General features: G+C 54.4%; 1 protein-coding gene across 1 annotated transcript in view; it reads left to right on the top strand.

Annotated features, from left to right (window-relative positions):
* The window catches only part of SLC6A5 (solute carrier family 6 member 5), a 52200-nt gene that overhangs the window by 13120 nt on the left and 26489 nt on the right, over positions 1-12591 (top strand). The window contains exons 6-7 of the mRNA XM_055317593.1: positions 3013-3154; positions 6825-6957. Coding sequence (XP_055173568.1) covers positions 3013-3154; positions 6825-6957 — 275 coding nt within the window. The remainder of the gene's footprint in view (positions 1-3012; positions 3155-6824; positions 6958-12591) is intronic.

The raw sequence follows: 12591 nt of genomic DNA, 5'->3' as shown, positions 1-12591 counted from the left end.
ACTGGGGGCGCCTCCCTCCGTCGGGGTTTGACAGCTGTGAGGGGGACCCCCGGAGCTCGGGTACTTGGTTAGACTGCTCAAGAGGATACTGAATGAGAGGGTACCATGGGGAGGACGCTAAGAGCAGGGGTGCCCGGCCCCGGGGGAGTTCCGGAGACCCTGGATGACCTTTGGAGGTGCTCTAGGTCCTCCAGCGGGATGGGGGAGCTGGTGGGCGGGTGCTCCTGCCGCTGGGCAGAGGTCAGGGCTGCCAGCCTTCTGCAATGCCCGGGCCGGCTCCCGCAACAGTTAGCTGGCCCCGAAGGTCAGTAGTAACACGGTGGAAAACCCTAAAGAGCTGATCAGAGGGGAGAGATTCTTAGAATTGTTGTTTTTAAGATTTTATCCATGTAATGGGATATTTGGGGGGAATGGGTGGGAGGCCGTGGGCGATACATGGCCAGTAGCATGGGAGGAGAGGGCGCTGCGGCCTAGAGATGCCCACCCCACAGAAACGTCTAACAGTGGTGGCTGAGTTATGCCTAAAATGGATGAGTCCAGCAGCGCTCTAGGCCTTGTGAGAATTTTTCTTCATCCAGGAGATGTCCCTTACTTTGACTTTTGCAGCCGTCTTGCGAGCTAGATACACCTACTATCAGACAGCGGAGGCTTGCACAGGCAAAGGAACTCCCTTAAACTCTCAGGGCCGAGGCGCCTCCGAACCCATAGTCTCACCCACGTTGCTGTTCCACAGACGGGGAGCCTCGGGGGTCCGTGCACAGATCCCCGTGGCCCTGTGCTCTCTTGTAGCTGTTGTTTGGTTTGGTCCACGACATTTAACAATAATTTGGCCTTATTTCCAACATTTTCAAACGGAGAGGTTATATGCAAATATGCAAATTTTCTGTGTCTTTTGCCAGGACACCTGGAAAGGCGTGGCATTGGGTGGCTGGACCATTTTCTGGTTTGCCGGGGTCCCCACGTCCCCTGATTACCCTCTGTTTTATGCCTTCCTCATTGTGTCGCCGCCTGGCTTCTGAAGGTGTTTTGAGTCTATGGTCCCCGCTCTCTGCTTCGCAGCAGAGGGGCTAAGAGCGTGGCTCCCAGAGAGAGAATGCTGGCTTGCCTCCTGGTTTCGCTGCATGAGCTTGACAAGCATCTGCTCTTCTCTGTGCCTCAGTTTCTTTATCTGGGCCTAGACAGTGGCAATACCGACCCCATAGAGGTGACGCCAGGCTTAATTAGTTGGTGCCTATATAGCACTTAGACAGTAGCCGCTGTGTGTCCTGTAAGCGTCAGTCATCGTTACTGTTACTTTTCACTCTAAAATAGTATCTTTGGGGGGTAAAATAGTATCTTGGAGGACTCTACTTACACTATCCTCAAGTGATCAGTATTTATAAAGCTGTCAGAAAGGCATCGTAATAGCGTCAGAAAGACTTTGCCTTCTTCCTATTTAAAATGAGCACAGCAGGGGCCCCGGGGTGGCTCAGTCGGTTGAGCGTCTGACTCTCGATTTCAGCTCAGGTCAGGATCTCAGGGTTGTGAGGTCAAGTGAAAAAAAATAAAGAGTATAATAATATACGCATCAAATAATATAATTTGATGAGGATTTCAGCAGATGAGCCTTGTTAAAGTGCCCAGCACCGTGCCTGACGTACTAAGAGCCACGTGGTTAGTCCCCTGTCCCCCATCCCAGCCTAGGTCAGGCCTTCTCAGCCTTGACACTGTGAATATTTTGACCGGATATTTCTCTGGGGTGGGGGGCTGTCCTGTGTTTGTTGGAAGATATTTAGCAGCTTCAGTGGCCTCTACCCACTAGATGCCAGTAGTACCCTGTTCCCCAGATACGATGGCTAAAAATGCCTCCAGACATCGCCAAGGGTCCTCTGGGGGACAAATTCATCCGCAGCTGAGACGCACCGTGCTAGGTTGTTGGAGGCTCGCAAGCACGTGGCACGTCGCTGCCCCCGCTGCCCCATGTGAGTGTGTGGAAAGCAGGTGCAGAATGTATCTTAAAGCCCTGGGTGTGTGTCGCTTGAAGGTGAACTCCGTAAGCTTTCTGTGGCGGGAGTCCTTCGGCAGGTTTGCTTACGTCTGATTGAATTTCAGATCACAGATTTCAGTTTTCACATTTCTTTATTTTTTTTTTTTAAGATTTTATTTACTTATTCACGAGAGGTACACACACAGAGAGGCAGAGACCCAGGCAGAGGGAGAAGCAGGCTCCATGCAGGGAGCCCGATGCGGGACTCAATCCCGGGACCCCGGGGTCGCGCCCTGGGCCGAAGGCAGATGCTCAACCCCTGAGCCACCCTGGCGCCCCCGGTTTTCACCTTCCAGTTGCAGATTCATTCCTGCAAGCCATTTGTTTTCTGTGGAGTCATGAGGATCTGGGTTTGAATCCTGCTTCTCTTCCTTATTGGCTGCGTGATTCGAGTTGAGTTACTTGACCTCTTCGAGCCTTTTCCCTCATTTTAAAAAAAGAGCGGGGGGGGGGGATCCCTGGGTGGTGCAGCGGTTTGGCGCCTGTCTTTGGCCCAGGGTGTGGTCCTGGGGACCCAGGATCGAGTCCCACGTCGGGCTCCCTGCCTCCTGGAGCCTGCTTCTCCCTCTGCCTGTGTCTCTGCCTCTCTCTCTCTCTGTGTGACTATCATAAAAAATAAATTAATTAAAAAAATAAAATAAAAAAAAATAAAAAAGGAGGGAATAGCCCCTATGCCGGGCTGTTGTGAACACGAGATAACGCATGAAAATGGGCGGCACGGCTCCGGCCACGTAGGGAGCGCTCCAAAGACCAGAGCCTCTGGTAGCAGCACAGGCACTGCTCCGGGTACCGGGGCTCCGGCGTAGATAAGGCATAATCCTGGCTTTGCTCGGTTAACACTTTCCCAAAGTTACTCTCCAATATCCGGCAAGTATTTTCAGCTCCTGTTTTTCAGTAGCTGGGGAGGGACGGGTGTATATTTTCCGGACCCGTTTTCAGATGTGTACAGATTTCTCCAGGCTTCTGTTCCGTCCTCTCTCAAGCAGATTCCTGTGTCATCGGCGACCATCCCAAAATACAGATCAAGAACTCAACTTTCTGCATGACTGCCTACCCCAACTTGACAATGGTTAACTTCACCAGCCAGGCCAATAAGACATTTGTCAGCGGGAGTGAAGAGTATTTCAAGTAAGATTTTATCTTTTTTTTTTTTTTTTTTTTGATTTTCTAAGGGAAACCCAGTGTATGAATGAATGAATTTTCAGGCTGTAGTCTGGACGTGTGGGTGGCCCAAGGGATGGGTTGCATCCCTCTGCACCTTCCCTACCGACTTGAGTGATTGGGAAGGAGGGTTTCTTCCCTGATGGGGCTTCTGAGAGCAGGTCGTTGTTCCTCATGGTTCTGGAGAGCGGAGGTGACTGCACGCTCTTGGGAATAGAACTGGTGCGGCTGTCCCCCCTGATGTTGGGGACAGAACACTGCAGAGCCTTCGGCCAATGTGGTCGAAGCAGACCTTCAGTAAACTAGATGTTTTTGTTCCTGTTTTCTTCCCTCTGAGCTTGAGAAGGGAAGTGAGGCAAAAAGTAAGAAAACAAGTCACGGTCAATGATTTACTTTAAAGAAGAACTAATTTAAAAAAAAATAGTTTTGCCTTACTTTTTTACTTTCCACATCCATTTTCTCCAGTCTTTGAGGACTGAGGTTCAGGAATGCTTGGAAATCCTCAGCCACCATAGGAAGATTTAATAACGTTTATGGAATGATTTCTTAAGGTCGCTGAACGTGGATTTTGTTCAATGAAGGGTAAATAAGGAATGGTCTCCAGTTAAGCTTTATGTCGGGGTTATAAACTCAGGTGTGATCAGGGACTTGGCAGGGAGGTGTTGAAGTATCAACAAGACGATTGGGAATGGTGGGGACTGTGGCCTGCTGCAGAGCCTGTCTGCCATGTGGGAGGGAGGCTGTGGATGCTCACCTCTAAATGGTCACTGTCTTGCAGGACGGTGGGCCAGTGCTGCTGGAGCTTCTGTTTTATTTTATTTTACTTTATTTTATTTTATTTTTTTTAAATTTTATTTATTTATTCATGAGAGACACAGAGAAAGAGACAGAGGCAGAGACATAGGCAGAGGGAGAAGCAGGCTCCATGCAGGGAGCCTGATGTGGGACTCGATCCCGGGAATCCAGGACCACGCCCTGGGCCAAAGGCAGGCACCAAACCGCTGAGCCATCCAGGGATCCCTGGAGCTTCTGTTTTAAAAGAGAAGTTGGAAATAAAATCCAAATTTTTATGTGTCCCTCCTATTTTACATGTTAGCAAGCTCTATTCATTTTTTGATAATAAATTTATTTTTTATTGGTGTTCAATTTGCCAACTTACAGAATAACACCCAGTGCTCATCCCGTCAAGTGCCCCCCTCAGTGCCCGTCACCCAGTCACCCCCCACCCTCCTCCCCTTCCACCACCCCTAGTTCATTTCCCAGAGTTAGGAGTCTTTATGTTCTGTCTCCCAAGCTCTATTCAAATAAAACGCTGGGGCCAAATAAAATCTGCATGTCATTGGGGCCCTGGTTTGTGGCCTCTACTTAGATGGTCAGAAGTGGTCATTAACATCCTCACTAGTTCTCCCAATTGCCATTAATTCCAATTCCAGGTTTTCTCCCCCATATGTACTCAGAGGGTACATGCAACAGAACCAAAGGGGGAGGGATCCCTGGGTGGCGCAGCGGTTTGGCGCCTGCCTTTGGCTCAGGGCGCAATCCTGGAGACCCGGGATCGAATCCCAAGTCGGGCTCCCGGTGCATGGAGCCTGCTTCTCCCTCTGCCTGTGTCTCTGCCTCTCTCTCTCTCTCTGTGTGACTATCATAAATAAATAAATTTAAAAAAATTAAAAAAAAAAGAACCAAAGGGGGAGTTAGGCTCAGTGGTGACGTAATTCTTATTTGAAGATAACGTAGGAGCAGTGAGAGTGGGTCTTGATTCACCCTGAGGACTGGGAGGCTGAGCTGCACCTGGTGGTTACAGGAAATCTGATCACCTAATTCATGCGGTTTGAGTGATTTGTAGATCTGCTTTTGGTGGTCTTTACTAATCCTCTGGGACCAGTCGTCATCTGCAAGAAGGAGCCTTTGGAGAGGCCCGTTGTTGCCGCACGGCGTACTTGACGTGGCCAAGGCGCGTGGGACTGTTGCCTCAGTGATTTGCCGACATAGGGAGTGTGGACTCGGGGGAGGGCCTTTCCGTTGGTCCCTAAGGTTTGGGAGCCCAGGTCGATTCCACCCTTGGTCTGTCTTTCTCAGCTCTTGAGTCCAGGTTGCCCCAGGGGTTGAGACAGGAAGGAGCGTGGCCGTGAAGCGTGGCCACCCTGTCCCAGAAAGCGCGGCTGCGCACGGCCAGGCCAGCCTCCCAAGGACACACTCGCTGGCGGGCTGGCGTGCGCTGTTGCCAGCTAGGCCAGGGTGGGGGCCACCTTCACGTCCCCCTGCAGGTCAGAACGTTCTAGGCTGACCTTTCTGCAGTCGCATAGAGTCTGGATTCTGGTTGGCCTTTGTTCAGGTCACGGAAAGACACCGAGCTCTAAGCGCGGCCCTTGCATCCAGGGTGCGGGACTTGATGGTTGCAGAGCTGAAGGGATTGTCTGAGTCACGACTCAGTGTCCCTCCGGCGACCTCCTGTCCCCAGGAGTGAGGCTGCCTGCCTGCCGTCGGCCAGGCTCCCCGCTACTGCCAGGCAGGCCGCGGTGTCTTCAGCAGACACACCGCTGCCGCAGCCTCCACGGGGGACCCGCAGCCCCCTTCCGTCTGCCTGGTCCTCGTCCTTGAACACGTTCCTTGAACAAGGGCCAGCCAGCTCTGCGTTTCCGTCTCAGCCAGCGTGGGCCTGGGCACCTGGACTTAACGCACCAAGCAGCAGTTTTAGTCATCTAGCGTAGGGACTCTGTTTTTTATTTTATTTTTTAAAAAAATTATTATTTTTAAAAGATTTTATCTATTTATTTGGAGAGAGTGAGACGGAGCACAAGCAGGGTGGGGGGCAGAGGGAGAGGGAGAAGCAGAGCAGACTCGCCGCTGAGCAGGAAGCCCGATGCGGAGCTCGATCCCAGGACCCTGAGACCACAACCTGAGCTGAAGGCAGTTGCTTAACCCGCTGAGCCACCCAGGCGCCCTGTGACTCTGTTTTTAACATTCAAAAAAAAATATTTTATTTATTTATTTATGAGAGACACCGAGAGAGGCAGAGACACAGGCAGGGGGAGAAGCAGGCTCCCTGCAGGGAGCCCGATGCAGGACTCAATCCCAGGACTCCGGGGTCACGCCCTGAGCCGGAGGCAGCCGCTCAGCTGCTGAGCCACCCAGGCGTCCCTGTTTCTTAAATTTAAAATTTTACAAACACAGTTGTAATGCGTCCTCTAAAGGAGTAGAACACTAGAGAAAATACATAAAAATCGTCCTTGACAGGTCGGAGTTCCTTATGTTAAGATGTCAGCCTGGGCAGGGCCTGCTGGCCAGGCTGGGTCAGGACCCCAGTGCTGTGGGGCGGGTTCCACTCGGCCCCGGGGCAGCTCGGGGTGCCAGCGGAGCTGCCTTAGCCTTGTTCACAGGCTGCCCAGGGCCACTGGGGGCTGCCCAGCGTGTAATTAGGAACCGGGTAAACCCAGCTGGCCTTTTTGCAGACAGCAGTGTGCTGGCACCTGGACCAGAGCATCCCTCACCCTGACCTCAGAGGGTCCCTAGCCGGGAGGGCGGGGAGGGCTGGGGTTTATTCTGGGCTCCTGGCTCTGCGGGGAGCTCACAGCCTGCAGACTGTCACCTCCCTGCCCCCTCTTCCCCCTCCCTGCTCTCTCTTTCCAATTCTCAGGTACTTTGTGCTGAAGATCTCTGCTGGAATTGAGTATCCCGGGGAAATCAGGTGGCCACTGGCCTTCTGCCTCTTCCTGGCTTGGGTGATTGTGTACGCGTCCCTGGCGAAAGGAATCAAGACTTCAGGGAAGGTAAGCACTTGTGGTTTTGGTTTTGTTTTTAAAGGTTTTATTATACACAGGCAGAGGGAGATGCAGGCTCCCCGCGGGGACCCTGATGCAGGACTCGAACCTGGGACCCCGGGATCACGCCCTGGGCCGAAGGCAGATGCTCAGCCACTGAGCCACCCGGGGTCCCATCACTTGCGTTTATCTAAAACAAATCTCTAGGCCCCTCTCCCCCGGGGTGGTTGTGTCCTGGGGCCACTGCAGAGCCCTGGGAAGAGAGTCAGGACACAGGCGGGCACTTCTGTCCCTGACGAGTGACTTCACTGCCGTCTGTAGAATGGGATGATGCCACCTTTCTTTCACGGCCGTTTGAGGGCCCCAAGGAGACAGAGGCACCCGGAGCCCCGGGGGATGGTGTGGGTCCCGGGGGGTTTCCTTCCCCTCCCGTCGGGGGCCGGCTTCCTTCAGCAGATGGGGCCCCTCCGCCGGCTCGGTCCCTCCCCGGACTCCAGAACTCCGGGGCTTTTTGCCCCCTGGTCTGGCTGCCCAGTCAGTTAGTGCTTCTGCTGAGAAGCTGGAGAAAGAGCAGCATCATGAGGCGATTCCTCTCGCTCCTGCCCCCGTGCTCTGGGCTTTTCACACCATTTTTGCAGCCCCCACCCAACAGCCCTGCCGTCGAGCAAATCCTGGCCGCGGTTGCTGAGCGGCCGCTCGGCTGGCCGTGTGGACGGTGGCAGTGCCACCCCCGGCCCAGTGCCCGGTGCAGAAGGAAGGAGCCCGGGGACCGCCCGACGTGCTGCTCATTCTTGCGACGGTCACTCGGTTTTCCCTCAGGTTCCTGCTGCTTTAGAAACACCCCGTTCAACAGTTGACCAGTCGCTTGGTGACAGCGGGTAATACTTAGTCATCCCTAGGGTCATTTGCCTGGCCCAGGATGTGACCCAGATGTCTTTTTGGGCCCAAGGAGTGCGAGTTGACGGTGGGGGCCTCCGACCTGCCGACCTGCCGTGGGTGATTTGGTCTGGGCGGCCCAGCCGGGGCTCGCTGTGGTCACACTCAACCCACTTTGGATGGATCGGGCCTCCAGGGCACACCGGTCCCTCCCACCTCGCACCTCCCACCTCCCGGGCAGGCTTCACCCCCCCTCCCAGGGCGCCCACACCTGGCTCCCCTCCGCACAGAGGTGAGGCTCTCGTCCCCGGGGACGTGGACATGCTCCCGGGTGCCTTCTGATCACGTCTTTCTGCTGCGCTCTCTGTAGTCTGGAACCCCAGGGACTTGAGCTGTGGGCTCCAGCAGCTTTGTCAGGATTGCAGGAGGCAGGTGGTACACCTCTAACCACGGACGGTCGGGGGAGAAGCAGACTGGGGGTGAGGAGCTGGGTTCTGGTCCTTCGGGGCCTCCCCTGGCGTTTGCTGTGTAGGGACCTCTCCACCTGGGCCATGAAACCCGGCTGAGCCTCTGATCTGCTCTTAGCTTTTACTTGTTTTTCTGCTAAAATGAAAAGCGAATTTTCCTTAGCCTCACTATTGCAGAAACCCTCACTCCCCCCATTTCTGAAGCAAAGGCAATCCGGCTGGGTGACGTCTAAAATGCCGTAGCTCCGATGTTACTCTGTTTGAACACCTGCTGGGGGAGCTGCCCTCGGTTTTTCTCTCTGACCTCAGTTTCCCCTTCTGTAAAATGAGAGCTGGGCTCAGATGGCCCCTGAGGAGCCTGTTGGCTCTGAATGAGTGGTTAAGACCAGACCGTGTTTCTAAGGCAGCAGGACGATGGGGGAAATGCTGACATGACCCTTGCAACAACGGCCCACAGCCCAGTGTCCTGCGCTGCCTGAGGTCCTCGCCGTCTGTGGCTTGGAAGCCAGCCACGTGCTTGCTTAGCACAAGTGGCCAAGTGTTTGCTCAAACAAATCCCCCTGGCAGGACTGTCGCTGACAACTCGAGATGGAGACAGGGCAACCTCAACCGTGGTTGAAGTAGCCAGGCAGGTCTCTAGCAGGATAGGCTAGAGGGGTGACTGCAGGAGAGGAGGCGGCAGGTAAGGACAGAGAACCGCAGCCCTGTCGGTGACCTGGGGAGGGATGGCCTGCTGGCTCTGGAGTTAGTCTGCGTGAGTTCCACTCCTGCCTTTACCACTTTCTCATTGTGAAACGACACAAACTACTCCACCCACAGACCTCAGTGTTTGCATCTGTCAGTTGGGGATATCGGTACGCACCACGTAGGATTGTTCTAAGGATTCCCTGAGGTCATGCAGGTACATACAGTACGGGCATGTGGTCAGCTCCGCGCCAGCCTTAGCTTTTCCCATTTTTCTGATTATGAATGACGGGTGTGTTGAGTGGGCACTGCGCCACTGTGACATCTTGGAAGCGGTGGCTCTGGAGGGGAAATGGGGAGAGAAAATGGGCTCTGCTGAGCCGGTGTGCCAGGCACCGGGCTAACTGCTGCTCAGGCGCTGGTTCATTCAGTCTGCGCGGCAGCCTGCGGGGTAAGGATATTTATTCCCATTCTAGAGACGGAGAAGGTGAGACTCCTCAAGGTGGAGTAAACTGCCTGAGGTCACACGGCTTTTACAATGGCAGTGGTGGCATTTGAACCTAGGTCTGTTTCCCTTTATTTATTTAAAAAAGATTTTATTTATTCATTCATGAGAGACACACACAGAGAGAGAGGAAGAAACACAAGCAGAGGGAGAAGCAGGCTCCCTGCGGGGAGCCTGACGTGGGACTCGATCCCGGGGCTCCAGGATCACGCCCTGGGCTGAAGGCGGCGCTAAACCGCGGAGCCACCCAGGCCTCCCAGTCCAGGATTTTTCAGGACAGTGTTACATCTAGTTCTTTCTGTCGATTTAGGGTTTAATCTTGGTGCTCGGGCTTTCTAGTGTGGGAACTCTTGAGGAGCCCTGAGCAGGTAAGCTTTTCTTCTAGATCTGCTAACTTACCATCCTGCTTCATTGAGAACGGCTGCCAACTAAGGATCAGTGATCATTTTTTTTTTCTTGTAATGAGGGATGCCACCAGAAATAGTCCCAATTCATTGTCTTGCCCTGGGGTGTGCGGACATTGGTCATGGAGCACTGCTGGGAAGCCCAGGTGAATGCACGGCTGACCTCCTCCTTATGACCGAAGACTGTCAGCCTGCCGTTTCTGAGCGACAGAGATACCCCCCTCTCCTGCAGCAAGATGAGCTCAGTTCGTCTTGTGCGGGGGCCCTAGGAGACAGGAATGACCTGTTGCTTCCTAAGAGACTCGGTCTCCCTCTGAGTAGCTAGAAATCCCGGGCCCGGCGACCAGGGGGATGCCTGAAGGTCAAATGCGGCCCGTGTGAGCTCAGGGCAACAACACGAAGCCGAGGCCGACCTCATTAGCTAGCACCGGCTGCTGGGGCCTTGCCTCACTGCCTGCTCAGAGCTCCCCCGAGAGCAGGATGCAGCCAGGTGTCGGGCCGCGGGCTCAGATCAACTGGGCGCTGTCACTCCTGCCACACAGAACTCCTTACCTTGGAGTTCAGTTCCTCTGACAGTACATCCTGGAACAAGCGCGTTCTGAACCCCCCCATCCAGCCCCCAGCACAAGCTGTGCGTGAAACCTCCGTGCACACCTGACTCGAATTTGAGTCCCAAATCCCCAGGATTTAGGAGCCAGACCGTGGGCCCTTTTAGTTCATCACGATCACCATCTACAAAGCGAGCGCATGATCCCCCACGCCAGGGCCTGGACCTGGGTGCGGCAGGCGAGTGCCTAGGGTGGCGAAATTCAAGGTGACACTCGCTGTCGGGGCCCCTGAAAGTGTGCGGTCAGCCCCCGAGAGTGAGTGCCTCCCTAAACATCGCCCCCAAGGTGCTTCACTTGCTCCACCCTTGTCCCAGCTCTGCCCCCACCCATTTCTGATTACGTGGCCCGTAGAGTGGCCTCCGGGGACAGAACAGAGGGTTTGGAATTAGGGAGCTTTAGGTTTGGGTCTTGGCTCCAGCTGGGAGGCCTCAAGTGAGATGTTTAACCCCTTGTGAAATGCTTGATTGGAGCCTCAGTTTCTTCTTTGCAAAATGGGGCTCCTCACAGCTGATCCGTAGAGGAAGCTCCAGAAATGGTGGTGGGCAAGCAGTCTCCAGGAGGCAGATGAGAACAGGTGTCTCAGCCGGGTAGGCCGGTGCCATTCCGGTGGCTTTCTCCTGCCGGCCCCTGCTGCCCAGGTCACCCCTTCTCCCTTGTGTCCTTCTGTCCTCACTTCCCACCAGCCCCCACGGCCAGGAGGTGAACTGAACAGGATATTCCTCTGTTGTCACCTGCCCTACTGTCTTGGTGGGGTGGGGAGGTCAGACTGGTCAGGGTCACCTCTTCCCCCCCAGCCCTATCCCATAGCCCAGAAGACAGCCTGGGGGGTCCTAGAGCGATGGTTTTCTCCTGAGATGTCAGATGCCTTTGGGTTTCACTTCAAGGGAGAGAGAGGCAGGTGAGTAGGGGGCTGCAGAGGGTCTGTGTTGTGTTTACTGATAAACCCAAATGTTTAATGAAGTGACCCCAAGAGTTACATCATAGACTCAATCCTGGCCTTCCTTCCGCCCCCCTCTGCAAGTCCCTGAATCGGTCCTCGTGCCCTGAAAACCCAGGGCCTGCCACTCACTGCTGTTCTGGAGCCCCCTGCCAGGCCCCGGAGTCTGTACAGACAGGTGTTCCAGGTGGGCCAGGAGGGAAGACTGCAGGTGGGAATGTGGGAATGGGCGGCTCAGAACCAAATGTGCTTGCCCAGGTGGCTGTATACGGCCACCTCGAGGATCAGAGAGGGCCTGGTGAGTGCCTAGCCTCATCCTTGCAGGGTCTTTTTTTTTTCTTTTTAATTTTATTTATTTATTCATGAGAGACACAGAGAGAGGCAGAGACACAGGCAGAGGGAGAAGCAGGCTCCATGCAGGGAGCCCGACGCAGGACTCGATCCCGGGTCTCCAGGATCACGCCCTGGGCTGAAGGTGGTGCTAAACCTCTGAGCCACCCGGGCTGCCCCTTTTGATGCACTTTGTGGGATTCATCTGGCTTGTGAGCAGAGGGTTGTCAGTGCTGTCACGTTTAGAACTGGCCAATCCTGGGCAAGACTAGAGCGGTGCTTCTGTTGCCAGTGCCCCAGGCCTGCAGAATTTCATGTGAATCGTCCCAGTGTACTCCTCCCAGAGCCCTGTGAGGAATATTCTGTCGTTGTCGCCTGTTTGCAGATGTGGACACTGAGACTCAGAGAAGTTAAGTCATTTCCCAAGTGGCCCAGCTCATAAGTGAGGGGGCTGGGATTTGAGCTCAGGCTCATAGAATGGGATCCTGATCCCAAGCTCTTCCTTTACGAAGACATTTGATTGACAGATAAGTCCCATCCAGCCACAGTCCCCAAGTTATGCTGATGTTACTTCCCAAATGTTTTTTTGACTCTGGTCCCTTCCAGGAGGGAATCCAGGAGCATCCTTTGACCTGCATTCAAGGCCTCCCACGGTGTGGTCTCCTCCCCCATGCTCCCAGGGCCCCCCATCACTCTTAGCCTCCACTCTCTGCCATCGTAATAGTGGGTCGTCAGACTTTTGCTCTCACACCCCTGCCTCGCCTGCTTTCCTCCTCCACCTTCCACCTCCCCCCACCTCCCTCAAGCTGTCCTTGGCCTCTAGATCTGGCTC

This window comes from Nyctereutes procyonoides, unplaced genomic scaffold (assembly GCF_905146905.1).
Source record: "Nyctereutes procyonoides isolate TBG_1078 unplaced genomic scaffold, NYPRO_anot_genome, whole genome shotgun sequence".
NCBI classification, from domain to species: Eukaryota; Metazoa; Chordata; class Mammalia; order Carnivora; family Canidae; genus Nyctereutes; species Nyctereutes procyonoides.
This window is presented reverse-complemented; position numbering and strand designations above follow the sequence as displayed.